We start from the raw sequence: 17,753 nt of genomic DNA on the forward strand, positions 1-17,753 counted from the left end.
CGGGTTCATACTAAGTGGCAAAGCCCTATTAGATCACTCCCCGTCTACTGGGAGTGCTGGGATCGAAGGCCATTTGTGATTCCATTGGCTTCACAGCAGGCAGAAGACCATTTGCCCCTGTAAGACCCCACACTGGTTTTTGAGCCTCCACTGTGTACTGCCTTAAAGTAGTGTCTTCCTGAGACAACTGGCAGAATCTATAGGACAAGTCTGCTCTTCACCAAGGAGGAAACCTAATTTGTTAACACTGAAAAAAACAAAAAAAACTGGACCCTCAACTCTGAAGATCTCCATGTAGGCTAATCTACAAAATCAAAACTCTACCTGTGTAAAATGTAATCCAGTGGTAGATTCTTGTAAATTTGATATTTACAGATCCTTGATGTTCACGTCTGTAAGTTTCTGCAGTAAGAGGCTGTAGCCAGAAAGAAAAAAAAAAAAAAGTCCCACCTTATCAAAGGGAGAAAGGTGGAAAATGGATGGGTACTCCTGGTTAGTCACCGAGTGAGTCACCCAGTTTAAGATATGAGTGAACCGTAATTACATATCAGATTTGTACAAATTCAACCAATGTTTGTTAAAAAGAGTGGGTTTACCTAAAAACATGGCCACACTGTGAGGGAACAAACAGCACTTTGATATTAAGTATACCCGAATTTCAACATGTAGACGGAGCTGACCTAGTCCTCAGGGTTTTATGAGGTACAGAGCTAGGGTAGGTTTGAGGCTTTGAATTTAGGAAGGCTTGCAAGATGGACACCATCAGAAAAGAAGGCCTCTGACTCCCCTCAGCTGGAGACCAGAGAGCCTGCTTTTACTCATCCCATTCCACATCAAGCCTTGAGCAGAGAAAGTGAAAGATGGTTCAATTTCCACACTGGGTCACCTCATGCTCTGGGTTGCCAGACGTGACAAATTACATGTGTGGGCATTTTGGTGTGAAGTTCTGTCCACTGGGTCTGGGCTGACAGTAGCAGCTCATTTAACCTGTCTCAGATGGGCGTGGGACCAGGGGCTAAAGGCTTGAATTTTAGCCACTGAAACACTCACCTTACCCATAAGCCCTTAAATCAAGGGAGAAACAGCTGTTAGGCAAGTGAACGCCACTACCAGATGGCTGATAAAAAACATAAAATACAAATGAACAAGTCTAAAGGAATCTGTCTCTAGATAATTGAAATTTGAGATTACATGGATTTTTCCTATTATCTTTTTCTCTTAAGTTTTTGGAGAAATTCTTCAGTATTGGGTAAGAGATCAGAGGAAGAAACTGTGTCATTAATATCAAATCTAACCTTTTACCTAGTCTGCCTATTTTGTTGTCATGTAAAAGACTGATATTTACTGAGACATTTTCTAAATATGGCAAAGATCTTGGTGTTTTGTAAAATCCCTTGAAAATATGTGGGTGAAGAACTGGAAAACGAATTAATCTTTTAAACTCTATTTGCAATTGCTTCCTTTCCAAGGCCAGTGTGCATCATTTTTTCCTTTTACTCTAGGCCTCTTGTTGGTCATAAGCTATAGTGCACAGCGTATTTAAAGGTGCCTGTGTGAACAGCACATGCGCGCACACACACCCTAACATCCACACACACCCTCCCTTTTTAACTGCTTTAGGCAGAGCAGCAAAAAACATGCTTGTCTCATACCAAAGGGATTTCATTTACAAAAGTAAAACCCACTATTGTCCTCTTTCTCTGTAGCCTCCTGATGCATTCCTATTGCTTTTTCATAAAACACTGCTGCAAATAATCAAGCATGACCACTGACATCCATGAGATTGAGTTTTAGGAACCATTAAATGAGCTCACCCTCGTGGGAAGCCTCCTGCCCAGGCTGGTCTAAAGGTAATTATTCAGCAATTCCTACCTGTGGTTTTACCTTGTCCCTATATAGCGTTTGAATTTCATACACTCGTAAGGTCAATCTTGTTTCTCAGGAAAAGTCCAGCTACACATGTGTGATCCAGGACCAAGATTAGAATACTGATACACACTGGCATTTCACCAGGTCCTGTGCACAAGAGGGTTGATTAAATGTAGCCTTAGATTCAAAGTAGATCATAAACTAGATTTAACAAAAGCGGAAGAGGAAAATCCAGGAGAGGAAAACCCTTAACAGGTTCCTAAATGAAAGGGAGGATTCCTCTTTTCATAGGTAAGGCATTAGCATGGAAGCATCTCAATCTCATCCACACATCAAGTGCGAGAAGCTGGTAGGTCCGTGTCCTGAAAAATCAACAAGCCATAACACTATCAAGTCAGACTCTGAGAACTCACTATAAACCCAGAGTCCACACCGCCACACTGGATGTCCTCCCAAATGTTCACTCGACTGTTAGTTAAAATAATTACTGCCATTTGCCACCTGCACTGCAAGCTATGGATAAGAGGAAAAGCAGAATTTACAGTGGCTGCACGGTGTACGAGTGTTGGTGGTATTTGCTTACACATTTTTAAACACATTCAAAGGCCGAGAATTGTATGTGAAATTGTGCTGTACCTGGGTCCATTCAATAAACGACAGAGAGAAGGGAATTTAGAGCCAGCTAAAGGAGATAAAAAAAAAAAAATAAGGAGATGCTGCAGCAGTTCAAAATTTGTTAATATGAGAGGAACAAAGAGAGGAAGGGAGGAAGGGAGAGGAAGTGAAAAAAATAGAACTACATACTGTGAAATGAACAAGTTCAGTTAGAATGTTCATCAGGATTTGGAAAATCATAATGCCATCTGCTACTCTGGACCTCAGAACATCAGGGAGCTCATGGGCCCAGACGCTTCCATTTCCAGGAGGAAGGAAGGAACTTACGCTCCCTGGAATGCTGCCTTCATTCTGGAATGGAGGCAACACCCCAGCCGACCAGTTTGGAATCTCTTTTGAGAATATTTGTACTACTCACATGCGCATTTTCCCTGGTTTAGGGGAAATTAACGGCAGGCAGAGTGATTATAGCAACTCGGCAGAGAAGCAAAGCACTGGCCCAGCTCGAGCTTCTGGGTAACTGACCCTGGCATCCAACTTGGGCTTGGGGTGTGTAGGTCCCATCATGGTGGATTAAACGAGCATTGTCCTACAGCTGGGTAAGGCTTCACAATAGAGCAACACATGTTAAATGGCAGCAGCCAAAACTGGCCCCACCAGGCAACTGCCCATTCACAGGATGCTATTCATAGGCCTCCACCACCAAGAAATTAATTCATTAATAATACATCAGGCTTCATGGACAATTCAAAGAAAACAACACAAAGCTACTTGTTCAATGACTGCCTAAAGATGTAGAATTCTTCCTGGATAGCCTCCCCCCCGCCCCTCCACCAAAGACCACAAATCTAATTGACTTACTGAAATAAAAATCATAGGGATGTTTATGCTAATATTGTTTTGTAAAAAGAAAAAGGAAAAATTCTATCCTCTGAATTCACTCAGTGCCATTCATAATAAAAATATGAACTTTTTCAGCAGTAGCTAAGAAAATCTGATTTTATATAACTGCATATTTAAAAATTAATTTTTTCTACTTCAAGTGGCTTTGTACATCCTTCAGACTATCAGGAAAGAATTTTATTTTAACTTGCTTCTTCTGTACCTTTTTTCCTTAACTCAATTCTTTCTTATTCCTCCCTCCCGACAACTCATAAATATGAATTAAATATAATTATAAATGAACAGAACATTAACTTTTGGATTACTGCTGTGTTTTGGTAGAATGTTAATGTCATTTCTAAAGAAACAGTTATTACCAATAGAAAAAGTAATTACTAATGGAATCACGGCCTTAATGCTAACCTATTTTCAATCTGCAAACTAGCCAAACTGTATTAATTTAAACATACTGGACTTTTTAAAGGAGGTATTAGATTTCTAAAGATTGCCTTACATAAAAGAAGAATATCAGTTTTCAAGCTCCCAATTGTATATTCCTCATGCTATGAGGAGGCACAGGTCTAGTTAATAATATCGCTGGAGGACAGGACTATTGTGTGCCTCCACTTGTATTAACTTACAAGTTTCTGATGCCTCAGTCAGTAACTCGTACAAGTTGCAAACATATTAAACACCACATCTTAAATGCTCATTTATATGAGTGGTTGGAGTGCCAGCCATACTGGTCAGAAGCTCTGGGCCTGCACGGTCTTCTGAGAGCTCAGGCCATCAAGTCTCGGCCCACTTTAGATGACTTGCAATTATGTGTTGTGAAAGGAACAGGCTATGCTTAGGGTGCTGAGAAGGAGCCCTGGTGGTGCACTGATTAAGCACTCTGTTGCTAACTGAAAGGTTGGTGGTTCAAGCCAATCTAGTTGCTCTGCGAGAGAAAGGCCTGGGGATCTGCTCCTGTAAAGATTACAGTCTAGAAAACCTGATGGGGCAGTTCTACTCTATTACATGGGGTCACTATGCGTCGAAATCAACTTGAGGGCACATAACGGCAAAGGGTGCTGGGAGCAGGAGAGGTGCGGGATGTTCCTTTTACTTCTTGCTAATTTGAGAAGCCAGAATTATGGCAAAGTCCCTCGAGCAAAAGATGAATGGACATTTTCCCCTCTGGAGTTGGTTAATGCCACTTTTTGAGTTCTCGGTAGATCTTATTCAGCAGCCACTTTCACGCCCCTCCAGGAGAGTACATGGTATGATCATAGCTCAGCAGCTCCTCAGTTAACCAGACTTCACTTAACCTGTCCAGGAATGAGTGATTCTGCATGAATGATTTTTTAATAACAGAGGCTTGTTGTTGTTAAGTGCCATCCAGTCGACAGAAATAGACACTTAAGGGCCCACATTTTTCTATTTTAATAGCAATCTTTCCAGGAGGAGTCAAGTGTCTCTGTGCCAACTTAAACAGAACACGCAGAATGAAATTCAATTCTTTCTTAAAGATTTGGAGTCACTCCTACAGACAGCAAAACGGAACTGTGTTGTAATATACCTTTACCCTTGGGGCATGTCTGCAATGCTAAGTTAGGTGTTTGTTTATAGTTAAAAAAAAAAATCCTTCCTTTGATGCCAAGATGTTCAGCCATCATTTTTTTTACTTCTGTCAAGGTTAATTATAGCATAGTGGAAAGAGCATTAGCCTTTGACTATAGTCGCTTTCCTCATCTATAAAATGGAGTACTGTGGGGAAGCAATGTAACATGGGGAAGCATTTCGTAAATCACGAAGGTCAATGCTAAGTTCTGAATTTCGATAAAGGCCCATGTATATTAGCTAAGTACACCAGAAACCTCTTATCATATGCCTGCTACTACTTTTTGCATTTTTTTCCCTAAGGACTTGAAAAAACAGGTAATAAGCTCTTATATTTATGCACAACCTTCATTCAACAAATACTAGTACCTACTGTACGTGGCTGCTAACCAAAAGGTCAGCAGCTCTAATCCACCAGGCACTCCTTGGAAACCCTGTGGGGTAGTTCTACTCTGTCCTATAGGATATGGGTCAGAATTGACTCGATGGCAATGGGTACTGTACACTGGAACCCTGGTAGCTCAGTGGTTAAGAGCTATGGCTGTTAACCAACAGGTCGGCAGTTCAAATCCAGCAGGTGCTCCTTGGAAACCCTATGGGGCAGTTCTACTCTGTCCGATAAGGTCGCTATGAGTCAGAATCGACTTGACATCAACAGGCACTGTACATTAGGTACAGTACTATGAAGACAGAAATAAAAAGCCCTCCAGGAACTTAGACTGTAGTTAAAGTTTTTATAATCAGGGCTGGAACAGGAATTAAGATGGTTCTGAACCTCCTATGAATAGAATGCTAGTTTTCTTCTTCCCTGATGCCCTCTCTCTGTGTGCCTCATCTCAGTGATGGTACCACCAGGCACCCCATTGCCCAAGCCTATGCTTCATCCCTCCCCTACATCCAATTACTCACCAAATCCAGTTCATTCTATCTCCTAAATACCCTTCAGACAGGCGAAGGCTGCCTAATTAAGGCCCTTATCATAATTTCTGAACGGGGTAAAGCTTCTTAGCTGTCCTTCCCTATCCACCTTCCCCATCCCCGCCAGAGTGACTTTTTTAAACAGAAATCTGGTTATGTTGATTCCTTGCCTAAAACTGCCCTATATTTGTCTTGCCCCGGAAAATACCTTCAGGGTAAAGTAGAAGTGTTTTGTGGTATGTAAAAAAAAAAACAAAAAACAAACCTGCTGCCATTGAGTCAATTTTGACTTACAGTGGCCTACCGGACAGAGTAGTAGAAACCACAGGGTTTCCAAGGAGCGGTTGGTAGATTTAAACTGCTGGCCTTTTGGTTAGCAGCCATAGCTCTTAAGCGCTGCGACACCAGGGCTGTGTAGAGGTCCTCCAAAATGTGGCCTTTGCCTCATCTCTCATGCTTTCCCAGGCACTGCAGCCACATCCAGCTCCCTGTGAGAACTTCTGGTACCTTGGAGGCTACTGGCCCTTGGGGCCTTCCCTTCTCTGTGGAGCTTTCTCTGTTAGTCTTCATCTGTCTTCTCGGTGTTTGCCCAGCAGCTTGTCCACACTTTTATTATAGAATTTATATAGCCGCAAACATCACTAAATACCAGATTGTAAATACCCATTACATGAGTGGTTAAAATGACAGTCACTGTGGCCCTCTGAGAGCCGAGGCCATCAAGTCTCCTACCACTTCCACTACCTGCAGTTGAGTTTAAAGTGATCGGTTTATAAACGACTGTTTACTTCTCTGCCTCCTTGGCTAGAGTGGAGGCTCTTTAATGGTGGCAACTGCGCCATTCATTCTCTGTCTCCAGTGCCTTGCTCTGGGACTAGTACAGGTGTACAGAGTGATGGTTTGGGTTATAACCAGCAGTTTTCAAATTACAGTCTCTGGCAATCTAAGAACTTTTATGCAAGTGCCTGGGAGAAGAGGGGTGGAGATCTAAGCCTCCTAACCTCTGATTAAACCAGAATAGTTTCATGTTTACCAGCTTCACAATGTGGCTTTCCGAAAAACACAGAGGGGCCTGGGGCTTTAAAAAAAATGTGAAAATCAATTACTGTATCAATACAATCTGATTTGCAAATGTCTTTTAGAAGTAGAACTTTTATATAATACAAGGCACACAGACCTTAAATAAATAAAAACTTATGTGTACCTTTAACTAGTCTCTTAGTTTCTTTCCTTCTCTATCAAACAAAGCATTGTAAGTAAAATAAAAAAGGGGGACATTCTTGTCATATTCAGGCCGTCCTTCATTCAGGAAACAGGCGGGTTATCCTAGAGTTCATTGGGAATGCATACGGAACTCAAAACACACAGTGCCCCTCATGGAATCATCACAACGATGCGCAGACGAAGTGCCAGGGCAACAGACAGGTACAGCTGTTTCAAGTCACAGCTCCAGGAAGGAGACCTTTGTGCCCCCGTGTGGGGTTGGGGCGGAGGAGGTGATGGTTATCCCCATAAGGTCTGTAGCTGGGAAAAGGAGGTTGACAGGGATGCCACAGTGGGGATGGGCAAAGGCTGATGGAAAGGAGGTGCCCAGCTGCACGATGGGCAACAGAGGAGGAAGGGGAGTCTGGCCTTGGGCCCTCAATGGTAATGAAGAGTAAAGTATGCTCGCTTAAGATAGGAACAGACTATCCTGGCAAAAAAAAAAAAAAAAAGAGCCCATCATTACAAAATTCTACTTATAAAAGTCTATGCCTTCTGCAAGTTCTTATGACTCTATTTAACCATAAAATTTAATGAAGACATAAGAGAGCCTCTTCTATTTACTTATCTGTCTGGCTGGCATATTCACATCATTACAGTAGCACTAAAAAGAGTCATTATAAATGGGGACAATCATCCAGCCCACAAAACACCTGAACTCACAAGAGGCCTCATGTAGACTCTTTGCTTAGACGTGGTTCCCTGATGTTTTCTAGAAATGCCAGCAAACATGTCCAGTGCTGGAAGGAAGCATCGCTTGATGGGAGAGCTGGGCAGGATAGCCCTCCCATCAGGACAGCCCCAGTCTGGCAGCTCAGCAAAGAGGATGGAGCTTAATCACACAGCTAAGATACCTCTACCGGAGTCTTGCGAACCAAAGAGGCAACTGACATTCTCTGTTCTAGAAGAGGGTGATACATGGAAGAGTGGATGAGAAAATCGAGGGCTGGGGAAAGGAGGAGAAAAATGAAGAAGCTTGGTTTACAACCGAATTATTAAAGACCTTTGGAGATTTTCTCCTTGCCTCCTTTTTCCTACTAACCCAATCTACCTTCGACAGAATTATCTTTTAAAAAATACAGATCTAACCATGTTGATCCTTCCATGGATCTCCTCTGTCTACTATAGGGCAATATCTCAGCTTCTTAACACTGCGTTTGAGACTCCCACCTACATTTTTTCAGCCTATTTTGGGCCAATAGTTAGTCTGCAAAGCTGTCCCCCACTTTCACACAAATGCCTGTTACTTCCTCTGCAGGAGCCGCCTTCTCCTTCTCTTCACTATGTGAATGCCGAGCCCCTGGGTGGTGCAAACGGTTAAGCACTTGGCTACTAATCGAAAGGTTGGTGGTTCAAACCCACCCAGAGGTACCTTGAAGACAGGCCTGGAGATCTGCTTCCAAAAGGTTACAGCCTTGAAAACCTTATGCAGAAGTTCTACTCTGTCTATGTGGGGTTTCCATGAGTCAGAATTGACTTGATGGTAACCAACAACAACAACAAGCATCCTTTAAGACCTAGCTCAAATGGCATCTACTCTTTGAAGCCTCCTCTGTTACCTTCCCAGCTCTTCCAGCCTACCACTCTCCAGCCCAGTGCTAGGCAGGATCCCTCACAGCACTGTTTACCTCCCTTCATTACTGTTCTTATCACACTGATGAATCAAATTTAGTTTTTGAGCTTGTCTCTCACTAGATCATGAAGTCATCCAGAACAGAGATTTATCCTAGCACCTGGTAGAAATCCTGGTCCATGCAGGAACTCAGTAAATCCTCCCTGAAGTAAATTAATATATGGATTTTTCTAGCAGGGCTAGTCCTGCAAAAAAAATGGAATGTGGTCTAAGTTTGCCTTCTCTTCTTCTATGGAGGTCCATCCTATCCAGCTGAAAAGGACCTCTGTCCTATAACATGGCAGCTAAACACAGAGGCCATTATAAAAAACTCATTTTTATTTCCTTTTACCTTTGAACATTTATTATTAAAATACAACTCACATAAAATTTATCCTTTTAAAGTGTACAACTTAATTCCAGAACACTTTCATCACCCCATAAAAGAAATCCAGTACCTGTTGGCAGTCACTCCCAATTCCCCTTCCCCACCTACCTCTTCTCCAGCCCCTAGCAACCACTGATCTAATTTTTGTCTCTATGGATTTGTCTATTCTGGACATATCATATAAATGGGATCATATAATAAGTGGCTTTTTGTGTCTGGCTTCTTTCATTTAGCACACAGTTTTCAAGGTACATCCATATTGTAGCATATATCATATTTCATTCCTCTTCAGGATGGAACAATATTCCATTATATGAACATACCACATTTTGTTTACCATTCATCAGTTGACAGACCAACTGAAAAAAAAACCAAACTTGTTGCCATCGAGTTGATTCTGACTCATAGCGACCCTCAAAGGCAAAGCAGAACTGCCCCACGGGGTTTCCATGGCTGTAAATCTTTACGGAAGCAGATTGCTGCATTGTTTTGCCTGCCAAGTGTCTGGTGGGTTCGAACCGCTGATCTTTCGGTTACCAGCCGAGTGCTTAACCCACTGTGCCTAGTTGGTGGACACGTCCACTTTTTGGCTATTATGAATAATGATGCTATGAACACTCATGTACAAGTTTTTGTGTAGACGCATGTTTTCAATTCTCTTGGTTATACACCTACGAGTAGAACGGCTAGGATGGGGCAGTGTTCCGTTCTGTTGTCCATATTGTCTCTGTGAGTTGGACAGCACCTAATAACAAGAATTGCCAGGTTATATATATATATATTTTTTTATGGTAGTTCAGTGTTTAATTTTTTGAGAAACTGCCAAAATTTTCCATAGCAGCTGTACCTTTTTCATCTCCACCAACAATGTATGAGGATTCCAATTTCTCTACACCCTCGCCAACATGTATTTTTTCCTCTGTATGTGTGTGTGTTTCATTATTATAGTCATCCTTGTGGGAAAGTAGTCTCACTGGGTTTTGATTTGCATTTCCCTAATGACTAATGATGTTGAACATGTTTTTATGTGCTTATTTTATCGGCCATCTGTACATTTTCTTTGGAGAAATGTCTATTCAAATCTTTTGCTCATTTTTTAATTGGGTTGTCTTTTTATTGTAGGGTTGTAAGAGTTCTTCAGATATTCTGGATACTAGACCCTTATCAATATGTAATTTGTAAATATTTTCTCCCATCCTGTGGGTCATCTTTTCACCTTCTTGATGGTTTCTTTTGATGCACAAAAGTTTTAAATTTTGATTAGGCCCAATTTATCTTTTCTTTCTTTGTGCTCTTGGTGTCATATCTAAGAAATTATTGCCTAATCCAAGGTCACAAAGATTTATATCTATGTCTCCTCCTAAGAGTTTTATAGTTTTAGTTCTTAGGTCTTTGATCCATTTGGCATTAATTTTCTAGTTTTTATATATGATGTGAGGTAGGGGTCCAAATTCATTCTTTTGCATGTGGATATTCAGTTGTCCTAGAACTATTTGTTGAAAAGATTATTTTTCCCCATTAAATAGTCTTGGCATGCCTGTCAATAATCAACTGACCTAGACATATGGGTTTATTTCTGGACTCTCAATTTTATTCCATATGTCTTTCTTTACACCAGTACCACACTATCTAGATTACTGTAGCTTTGTAGTAAGTTTTGAAACTAGGAAGTGTGAGTTTTCTCACTTTGCTCTTCTTTTCAAGATTATTATGGCCATTCTGGGTCCCTTGTATTTCCATATGAATTTTAAGATAAGCCTGTCCATTTCGCCAAAAAAGCCTACTGAGATTTTGATATGGATTGCATTGAATCTGTAGATCAACTTGGGGAATACTGTCATCTTAACAATATTAAGTATTCCATTTCATGAACATGGAATGTCTTTCCACTTATTTAGGTTTTCTTTAATTTCGTTCAATGATGTTTTGTAGTTTTCAGTGTATAAGTTTTACACTCTTTTGTTAAATTTATCCCTAAGTATTTTATTCTTTTTAATGTTATTGTAAATTGAACTGTTTTCTTAATTTCAATTTTGGATTCATTGGTATTGTATGGAAATTATCTGATTTTTGTATATTGATCTTGTATACTGCAAATTTGCTGAGCTAATTTATTAGCTCTAATAGTGTGTGTGTGTGTGTATTCTTTATCATGTCACCTACAAATAGTTTTTTACTCATTCTTCTCCAGTCTGGGTGCGTTTTCTTTTTCTTGCCTTGGCTAGGACCTCCAGTACAATGTTGAATAGAAGTGGCAAGAGTAGACATCCTTGTCTTGTTCTGGATCTCAGGGGTACAAACTTTCAGTCTTTCACTATCAGATATGATATTAGCTTGGGTTTCTCATAGGTACTATTTATCAGGTTGAGGAAGTTCCCTTTTATCCCAAGTTTGTTGCATGTTTTTATTGTGAAAGGATGTTGGCTTTTGTCAAATGCTTTTTCTGTGTCTATTGAGATGATTATGTGAGCTTTGTCCTTTTTTTCTATTAATACGGTGTATTATATTAATTTTCATGTGTTAAGCCAATGTTGCACTCCTGGGATAAATCATACTTGGTCATGGTGTATAATTCTTTTTATATACTGCTAAATTTGGTTTGCTAGTATTTTTGCATCTATATTCATAAGGGATATTGGCCTGTAACTTTCTCGTGAAGACTTTGTAAGCTTTGGCATCTGGGTAATACTGGCCTCGGAAGGAGTTATGAAGTTTTCCCTCTTCTTCCATTTTTTGAATGAGCTTGAGAAGGACTGGTATTAATTCTTCTTCAAATATTTGGTACAATTCACCAGGGAAGCCATTCGGTCCTGGGTTTTTCTTTGTGGAAAGTTAAAAAAAAAAAAAAAAAATCCTTTTACTTATTTTATGTCTATTCAGATTCTGCATTTCTTCTTAATATTGGTAATTTGTGTTTTTCTAGGAATTTGTCCATTCATCTAGGTTATCCAATTTGTTTGCATACATTTGTACATAGTATTCTCTTATAATCCTTTTTATTTCTGTAATGTCCCTTATTTCATGCCTGATTTTAGTAATTTGAATCTTTTCTCTTTTTTTTGGTCAGTCTAGGTAAAGGTTTGTCAATTTTGTCGATCTTTTCAAAGAATCAACTTTTGGTTTCAATGATTTTTTTTTTTCCAAGTGTTTTTCTATTCTCTGTTTCATTTATTTCTGCTCTAATCTTCATTATTCCTTTCTTCTGCTTGTTTTGGGTTCAGTTTGCTTTTCTTTTTCTAATTTCTTAAAGTGGAAGCTTAGGTTACTGATTTGAAATCTTTCTTCCTTTTTAAATGGAGACATTTACAGCTATAAATTTCCCTCTGGGCTCTGATTCTCCTGTATCCCACAAGTTTTGGTATGCTGTGATTTCATTTTTATTCATCTCAAAGTGTTTTCTAATTTCCCTTGTGATTTCTTCTTTCCCACTGGTTATTTAGGATTGTGTTGCTTCCAGATATTTGTAAAATTTCCAAATTTCCTTCTGTTATAAATTACTGCTGTTTTCCTCCTTCTGTACCCCTTAGATCCTTGGCCAGTTGTCTGTTCAGTTTCCATACTCTTCCTACACCACTGTCCTCTACATTCTTCCTACACCACTGTCCTCTATCGAAGTCCTGCTCTATGCTCACCTTCCTCAGGAAGCCTTCTTAGAGTAAGCAGAAAGGCAAACTCTTCATTAGACCCACCCTAGGGTTGCATGTAGACTGCTGTGCCATGCAGTTCCTAAGGCAAATCTTTCTTTCTTCCTATGCACGGCAGGGAAGAACAATTATCAAATCCCAGAATTATTCAGCTAGGATCTTAAACAACCAATCCCACTGTTTGTCTACACACCTGGCCCAATTGTAGACCACTGGAAAAAAAAAACAAAAACAGGCAAAAAACCAGTTGCCATTGAGCAGATTCTGACTCATGGAGACCCCATACATGCCAGAGTAGAACTGTGTTCCACAGGGTTTTCAATGGCTGATTTTTCAGAAGTACATCATCAGCCCTTTCTTCTGAGGTACCTCTGGGTAGACTCTAACTGCCAATCTTTCAGTTAGCAGCTGAGTGCGTAACTGCTTACCCCACCTGGGGACTCCTGTAGACCATTACTGACCACCAAAAGCTTGTGTTTATATTCCAAAAACATTTTGGTATTTTACAAATCTTATGGTTCTTACTGAAAACCCAGGTAGCATAGTGGTTAAGAGTTATAGCTGGTAACCAAAAGGCTGGCAGTCAAATTCACCAGGTGCTCCTTGGAAACACTACGAAGTAGTTCTATTCTGTTCTATAGGTCGGAATCCACCGAACAGCAACGGGTTTGTTTTGTTTGGTTTTTATAGCTCTTACTAAGAAATCAACACTTTCATGCAGAAGATACTTCTGATCAGTTATAAAAGATAACTTAAATTCATTTTTTACTGATAAAATGAATAAATAAACAGAAGTATAAATTAAGAATTTGTTAATTGTCTTGCTGAGCACCTACAGATGTTAGATGGAAATTACTTTTTGGCTGTTATACGCTTGAAATGTATATATATACGCATGCACACATACACTCAGAGATGTATTTACACACACCAAGTAATAAACCACTTTTGTGGTTGTGATATTTTAGACAACCCGAACATTCTGAAACACATCTGTGAATTAAAAAATGACTCATAAGGAAGTTTCAAATTCTTTTGTCTGACATTTTCTTCCAGACCTGGAAAACTCTTACTCATCCTTTAAGATCTACCTTAAATGTCCCCTTCCCCGACGGGTCTCTTAATCCACACCCATCTCTGGGAGAACAAACTTTCTGGTCTCTGTGGTCCTACAGTATGCATCTTACACTGAAACACTGACCAAAATTATTCATTTCCATGTCCATCTCTTTTCTAGGCTATGGGCTACTCGGGGGCAGGGTCAAGGGTGAGGTCTTTGCTTCATTCTCCTCAGTTCCCAGCACCTCAGTACACTGATGGCTGCCACCATTGGCCCCAGCCAGCCCGGGATCTGGTGGCCTAGATACCACTGCTGCGTTCCCACCTGCTACAACCTTACCACACCAGTGGCCAGCCCTTTCTTGCCAGCCGATCTGGGAGCCCAGGCACTGGGGAGAACTTCAGCGGGCTATGTAGCCTCCTGAGCCCCAGTATCCTGTGTTAGCCCATGATGTGGGACTGTGCTTTGCCTTTCTACCCTGGCTCACAGACCTCAACTGCAGTCAACCTGGATGTCCTACCTAGAAGCTCAGTTCTCTCTAGGTTTGGAAGCTGCTCTGACCATGGTTTGCTCAACTCAGGCCTGCATACATAACTTGATAACTATTTGCTAAATGAATGAAAACAAGCCCACCCATTGTGCTTCATTAAAGAGGGGTAGAGCCTCCATTCTCAGAAGAGCTCATTTGGCCTTCTTGTACCACTTTGGTGTATGATTTCATCTGGCACTTTTTAGTTTTGCTAGGGTCACTATCAGGAGAGCAAAGGCTGAATTACAGGTTGTCAGGTTGTTGAGACGGCAGATAGTCACTGACAATAATGAGGACTAGCCATGGAGAATGCAGGTGGTCACAAGAAAGAACACAGGAAAAGCACTAAGCAGAGTAGCACAGCCAAGTAGGGCTATTTAGCCTGGAAGCAAATGGCTCCATACACCTCAAGAAGCCCTGAGAACACCCTTGAGTGCCAATGCCGAACACCTAGGTAAAATGATTAGTAAAATTCAGTGAAAAAATAAGATAAGCCCTACACAATTTTATAGCCCTAGAGGGCATCAATATATCAAAGTTTAGTTCAGCACCATGTTCAAAACAAGAACCTGACTCATCAAGAAAAGGTTAAATTATATTCATTACACTTTGTCAACAGGCTGCCAGAAGCAAATACATTTTAGAAACATTTCTTTCTAAAAATGCAAATTTCCTCATAGATGCCAGAGATTAAAATAGTAAATCTCAGTTATCTAGACAATAGGGGCCACTTCATTCCCTAAAGCTATCCAATGGCTAAGGCATCATGGTGCCTGTAGACACATATCACTAACAATGAACCAGAATACTTTACAATGCAGGTGTTTGGGGGCTTGGAGAGGACATGGTTACATAAAGCTTTTAAGGTAAGGTAAGAAGTTCTATTGAGAGAAGCAACCCAGAGGCATTGGATCACTCACATCTTGAGTTAGCCAATTCCAAGTCAGATAAACTCTATCCACTAGAATTAAACTAGATTGTCCAGATTTTTGACTGGAGCTCCATTCTCCTGTTACTTTAACTACCCTTCCAGTTCCTGGTTTGTGGTTCAAATTTTATGTTCATGATTCTTGCTCCTCTGTTTAGTTTTTGGTGTCTTCTGTTTTGACATCTGGTGACTGACTCTGGCTTTGTCCCACAATTCTACCTCCTGGCTCCCTGAATGGCTCTGACATTCACCTCTGGCCACTCTAGGGCATGGGCTCCTGCCTATATTGGCCTTATTTTACTACTTCTTTACTCTTTGCCAGGCTATGACAGGAGTCAAGATGAATGCAGATAAAAATGAAATATGTTACACTGAACTTTTATACATGACTCTAAATATACCCATTTTGTTCCAATTAGTTTTTCTTAGGTGTGACACTCCGGGATCTGACTTTTCTCTAAAAGAAAAGGTACATACAAGCAGTGGATATCTATTGCACAACAGGGTAAATCCCATACCCAAGGAGTAACATGACTCAAACCCTGGCTGGTCATATTTCTTCAGGAAAAACCAAAAATCAAGCTCACTGCCATTGAGTCAAGTCTGACTCATAGTGACCCATTAGGATAGTAGAACTGTCCCACAGGGTTTACAAGGATGTGAATCTTTAGAAGAGCAGACTGCTACAACTTTTCTCCCACGGAGTAGCTGGTGGGTTCAAACTGCCAAACTTTTGGTTAGCAGCGGAGCGCTTTAACCACTGTGCCACCAGGAATAACCCATTACCATGGAGTTGATTCTGACTCATAGTGACCCTATAAGATAGTGCAGAACTGCCCCATAGGGCTTCCAAGGAGCGGCTGGTGGATTTGAGCTGCCAATCTTTTGGTTAGCAGGTGTAGCTCTTAACCACTCTGCCACCAGGGATCCATCACCAGGAATAAACCTGTTGCCATTGAGTCGATTCTGACTCATAGCGACCCTATAAGACAGACTGGAACCGCCCCATAGAGTTTCCAAGGAGCACCTGGTGGATTTGAACTGCCGACCTCTTGGTTAGCAGCCTTAGCACTTAACTACTACACCAACAGAGTTTCCCCATCAGGAACAGAAGGCTTAAAAGTCAGATGCAAATGAAGATAGATAGTTAATTGCCCTGTAGGCTCTAGAAGAGATGCTGAACCCTAAAAAAAAAATTATAGAAAAGGTCCTCAAACTTTCATGTGCCAAGAGTTCCCTAGGAGGCTAGGAAAGTGGAGATTCCTGGGCCCTACCCTTAGAAAGTCTAATTTGGTTATCTGGGGCCAGGAAATCTGCATTTTTAACAAGAGCCTAGGGAATTTTGATGCAGTTGGTCCTTGGACCACTTTTTAAAGGAACACTGCATCACAGTAGTGAGAAATCTGGGAAATACATGGGACAAGCGCAGTAACTAAAGGACACCACCGATCTTGTCTTCCTTAGATGCTATGACAGGTCATCTCACCAATCCTTTCCTAATACTCTTATGACTGAACGATTCCAGCGTCAAATTATTGTTTTGGTAAAGACAACATGAATTTCCTAAGTTTCCATAAAAAATGTATTTTCATGTTTTTGTAGCAAGTGTGGATAGGTGCCTAAGTTATATTTGTACCTCGACTGAGGAAGAAATGCTATAAAGAAAAACATATTGCCTAGTTACACGCTACCCTCTTTCATCACGCAGACCTTTCCCCGTAGATAAAACATCTCCCTATGATAATTTCAAAAGTCTCACGATTTTGCCCAAATCATACAAGCAAAATATTTAAAATTTAAGAGCAACTACTGCTACTTTAAAATAAGGGATGAAAATACATATTTAATGCAGAAAGCCTTCAAATTAACCCACAGCATTACACATGTTATTGGTGAGGAATAACTGTACCTGAATGTTCTGATGTCAAGGGGCCTGAAGGACCAGGAACAGCCGAGCCCAGGAAACCTGGAGACTGTGCTTTTCACTGGGTAGGCCATGGTGCCCTGGCACTTCCCTAAGCAAAATTGGAGGGGAACCTCAGGAAAATCAGGTAGAGATTCTGATGGGGATAGGCTGCTTTTAGAATCTAAGATGACAGAGATATTGGTGAGCTATTAGATCCAGGAGGCCTGTCTGATATTTGAGATAATGGAGCATCCATTTGTTTCAGGACGATGCCTTCATTTTTGCACCAACATGGTTTATGGCTTGCGGGGGATATATGGACTGACAAATGCAACCATTAAGGATGTTAGAGCCCCATTCTTACTGTTATTGTGATATGTGTGCATGTTTGTTTTTTCCTAGGAGGATCTTTATTTTTTCTCCCAACTCTCATAACTGGTTATACAGATGTTTAATTGAGAGGAATAATTATGAATTACGATTTGTGTTTTCTTTCAAACTTTCCTATCTGAATCATTTATCGCCTTCCCTCTCTAA

The 17,753-nt window shown here is 40.7% G+C and overlaps 1 protein-coding gene across 26 annotated transcripts in view; it reads right to left on the minus strand.

Moving 5' to 3' along the window:
- The window catches only part of MAP2K5 (mitogen-activated protein kinase kinase 5), a 279,846-nt gene that overhangs the window by 45,151 nt on the left and 216,942 nt on the right, over window positions 1–17,753 (minus strand). For 13 of the 26 annotated variants that reach the window (XM_064267345.1, XM_064267344.1, XM_064267343.1 and 10 more), the window contains one exon: window positions 325–415. The exons of 12 other annotated variants lie outside the window; for them this stretch is intronic. In XM_064267345.1, coding sequence (XP_064123415.1) covers window positions 325–415 — 91 coding nt within the window. One more of the 26 variants, XM_064267367.1, reaches the window with a different exon arrangement.

The sequence above is a fragment of the Loxodonta africana genome, chromosome 13, assembly GCF_030014295.1.
Source record: "Loxodonta africana isolate mLoxAfr1 chromosome 13, mLoxAfr1.hap2, whole genome shotgun sequence".
In the NCBI taxonomy this organism is placed as follows: domain Eukaryota; kingdom Metazoa; phylum Chordata; class Mammalia; order Proboscidea; family Elephantidae; genus Loxodonta; species Loxodonta africana.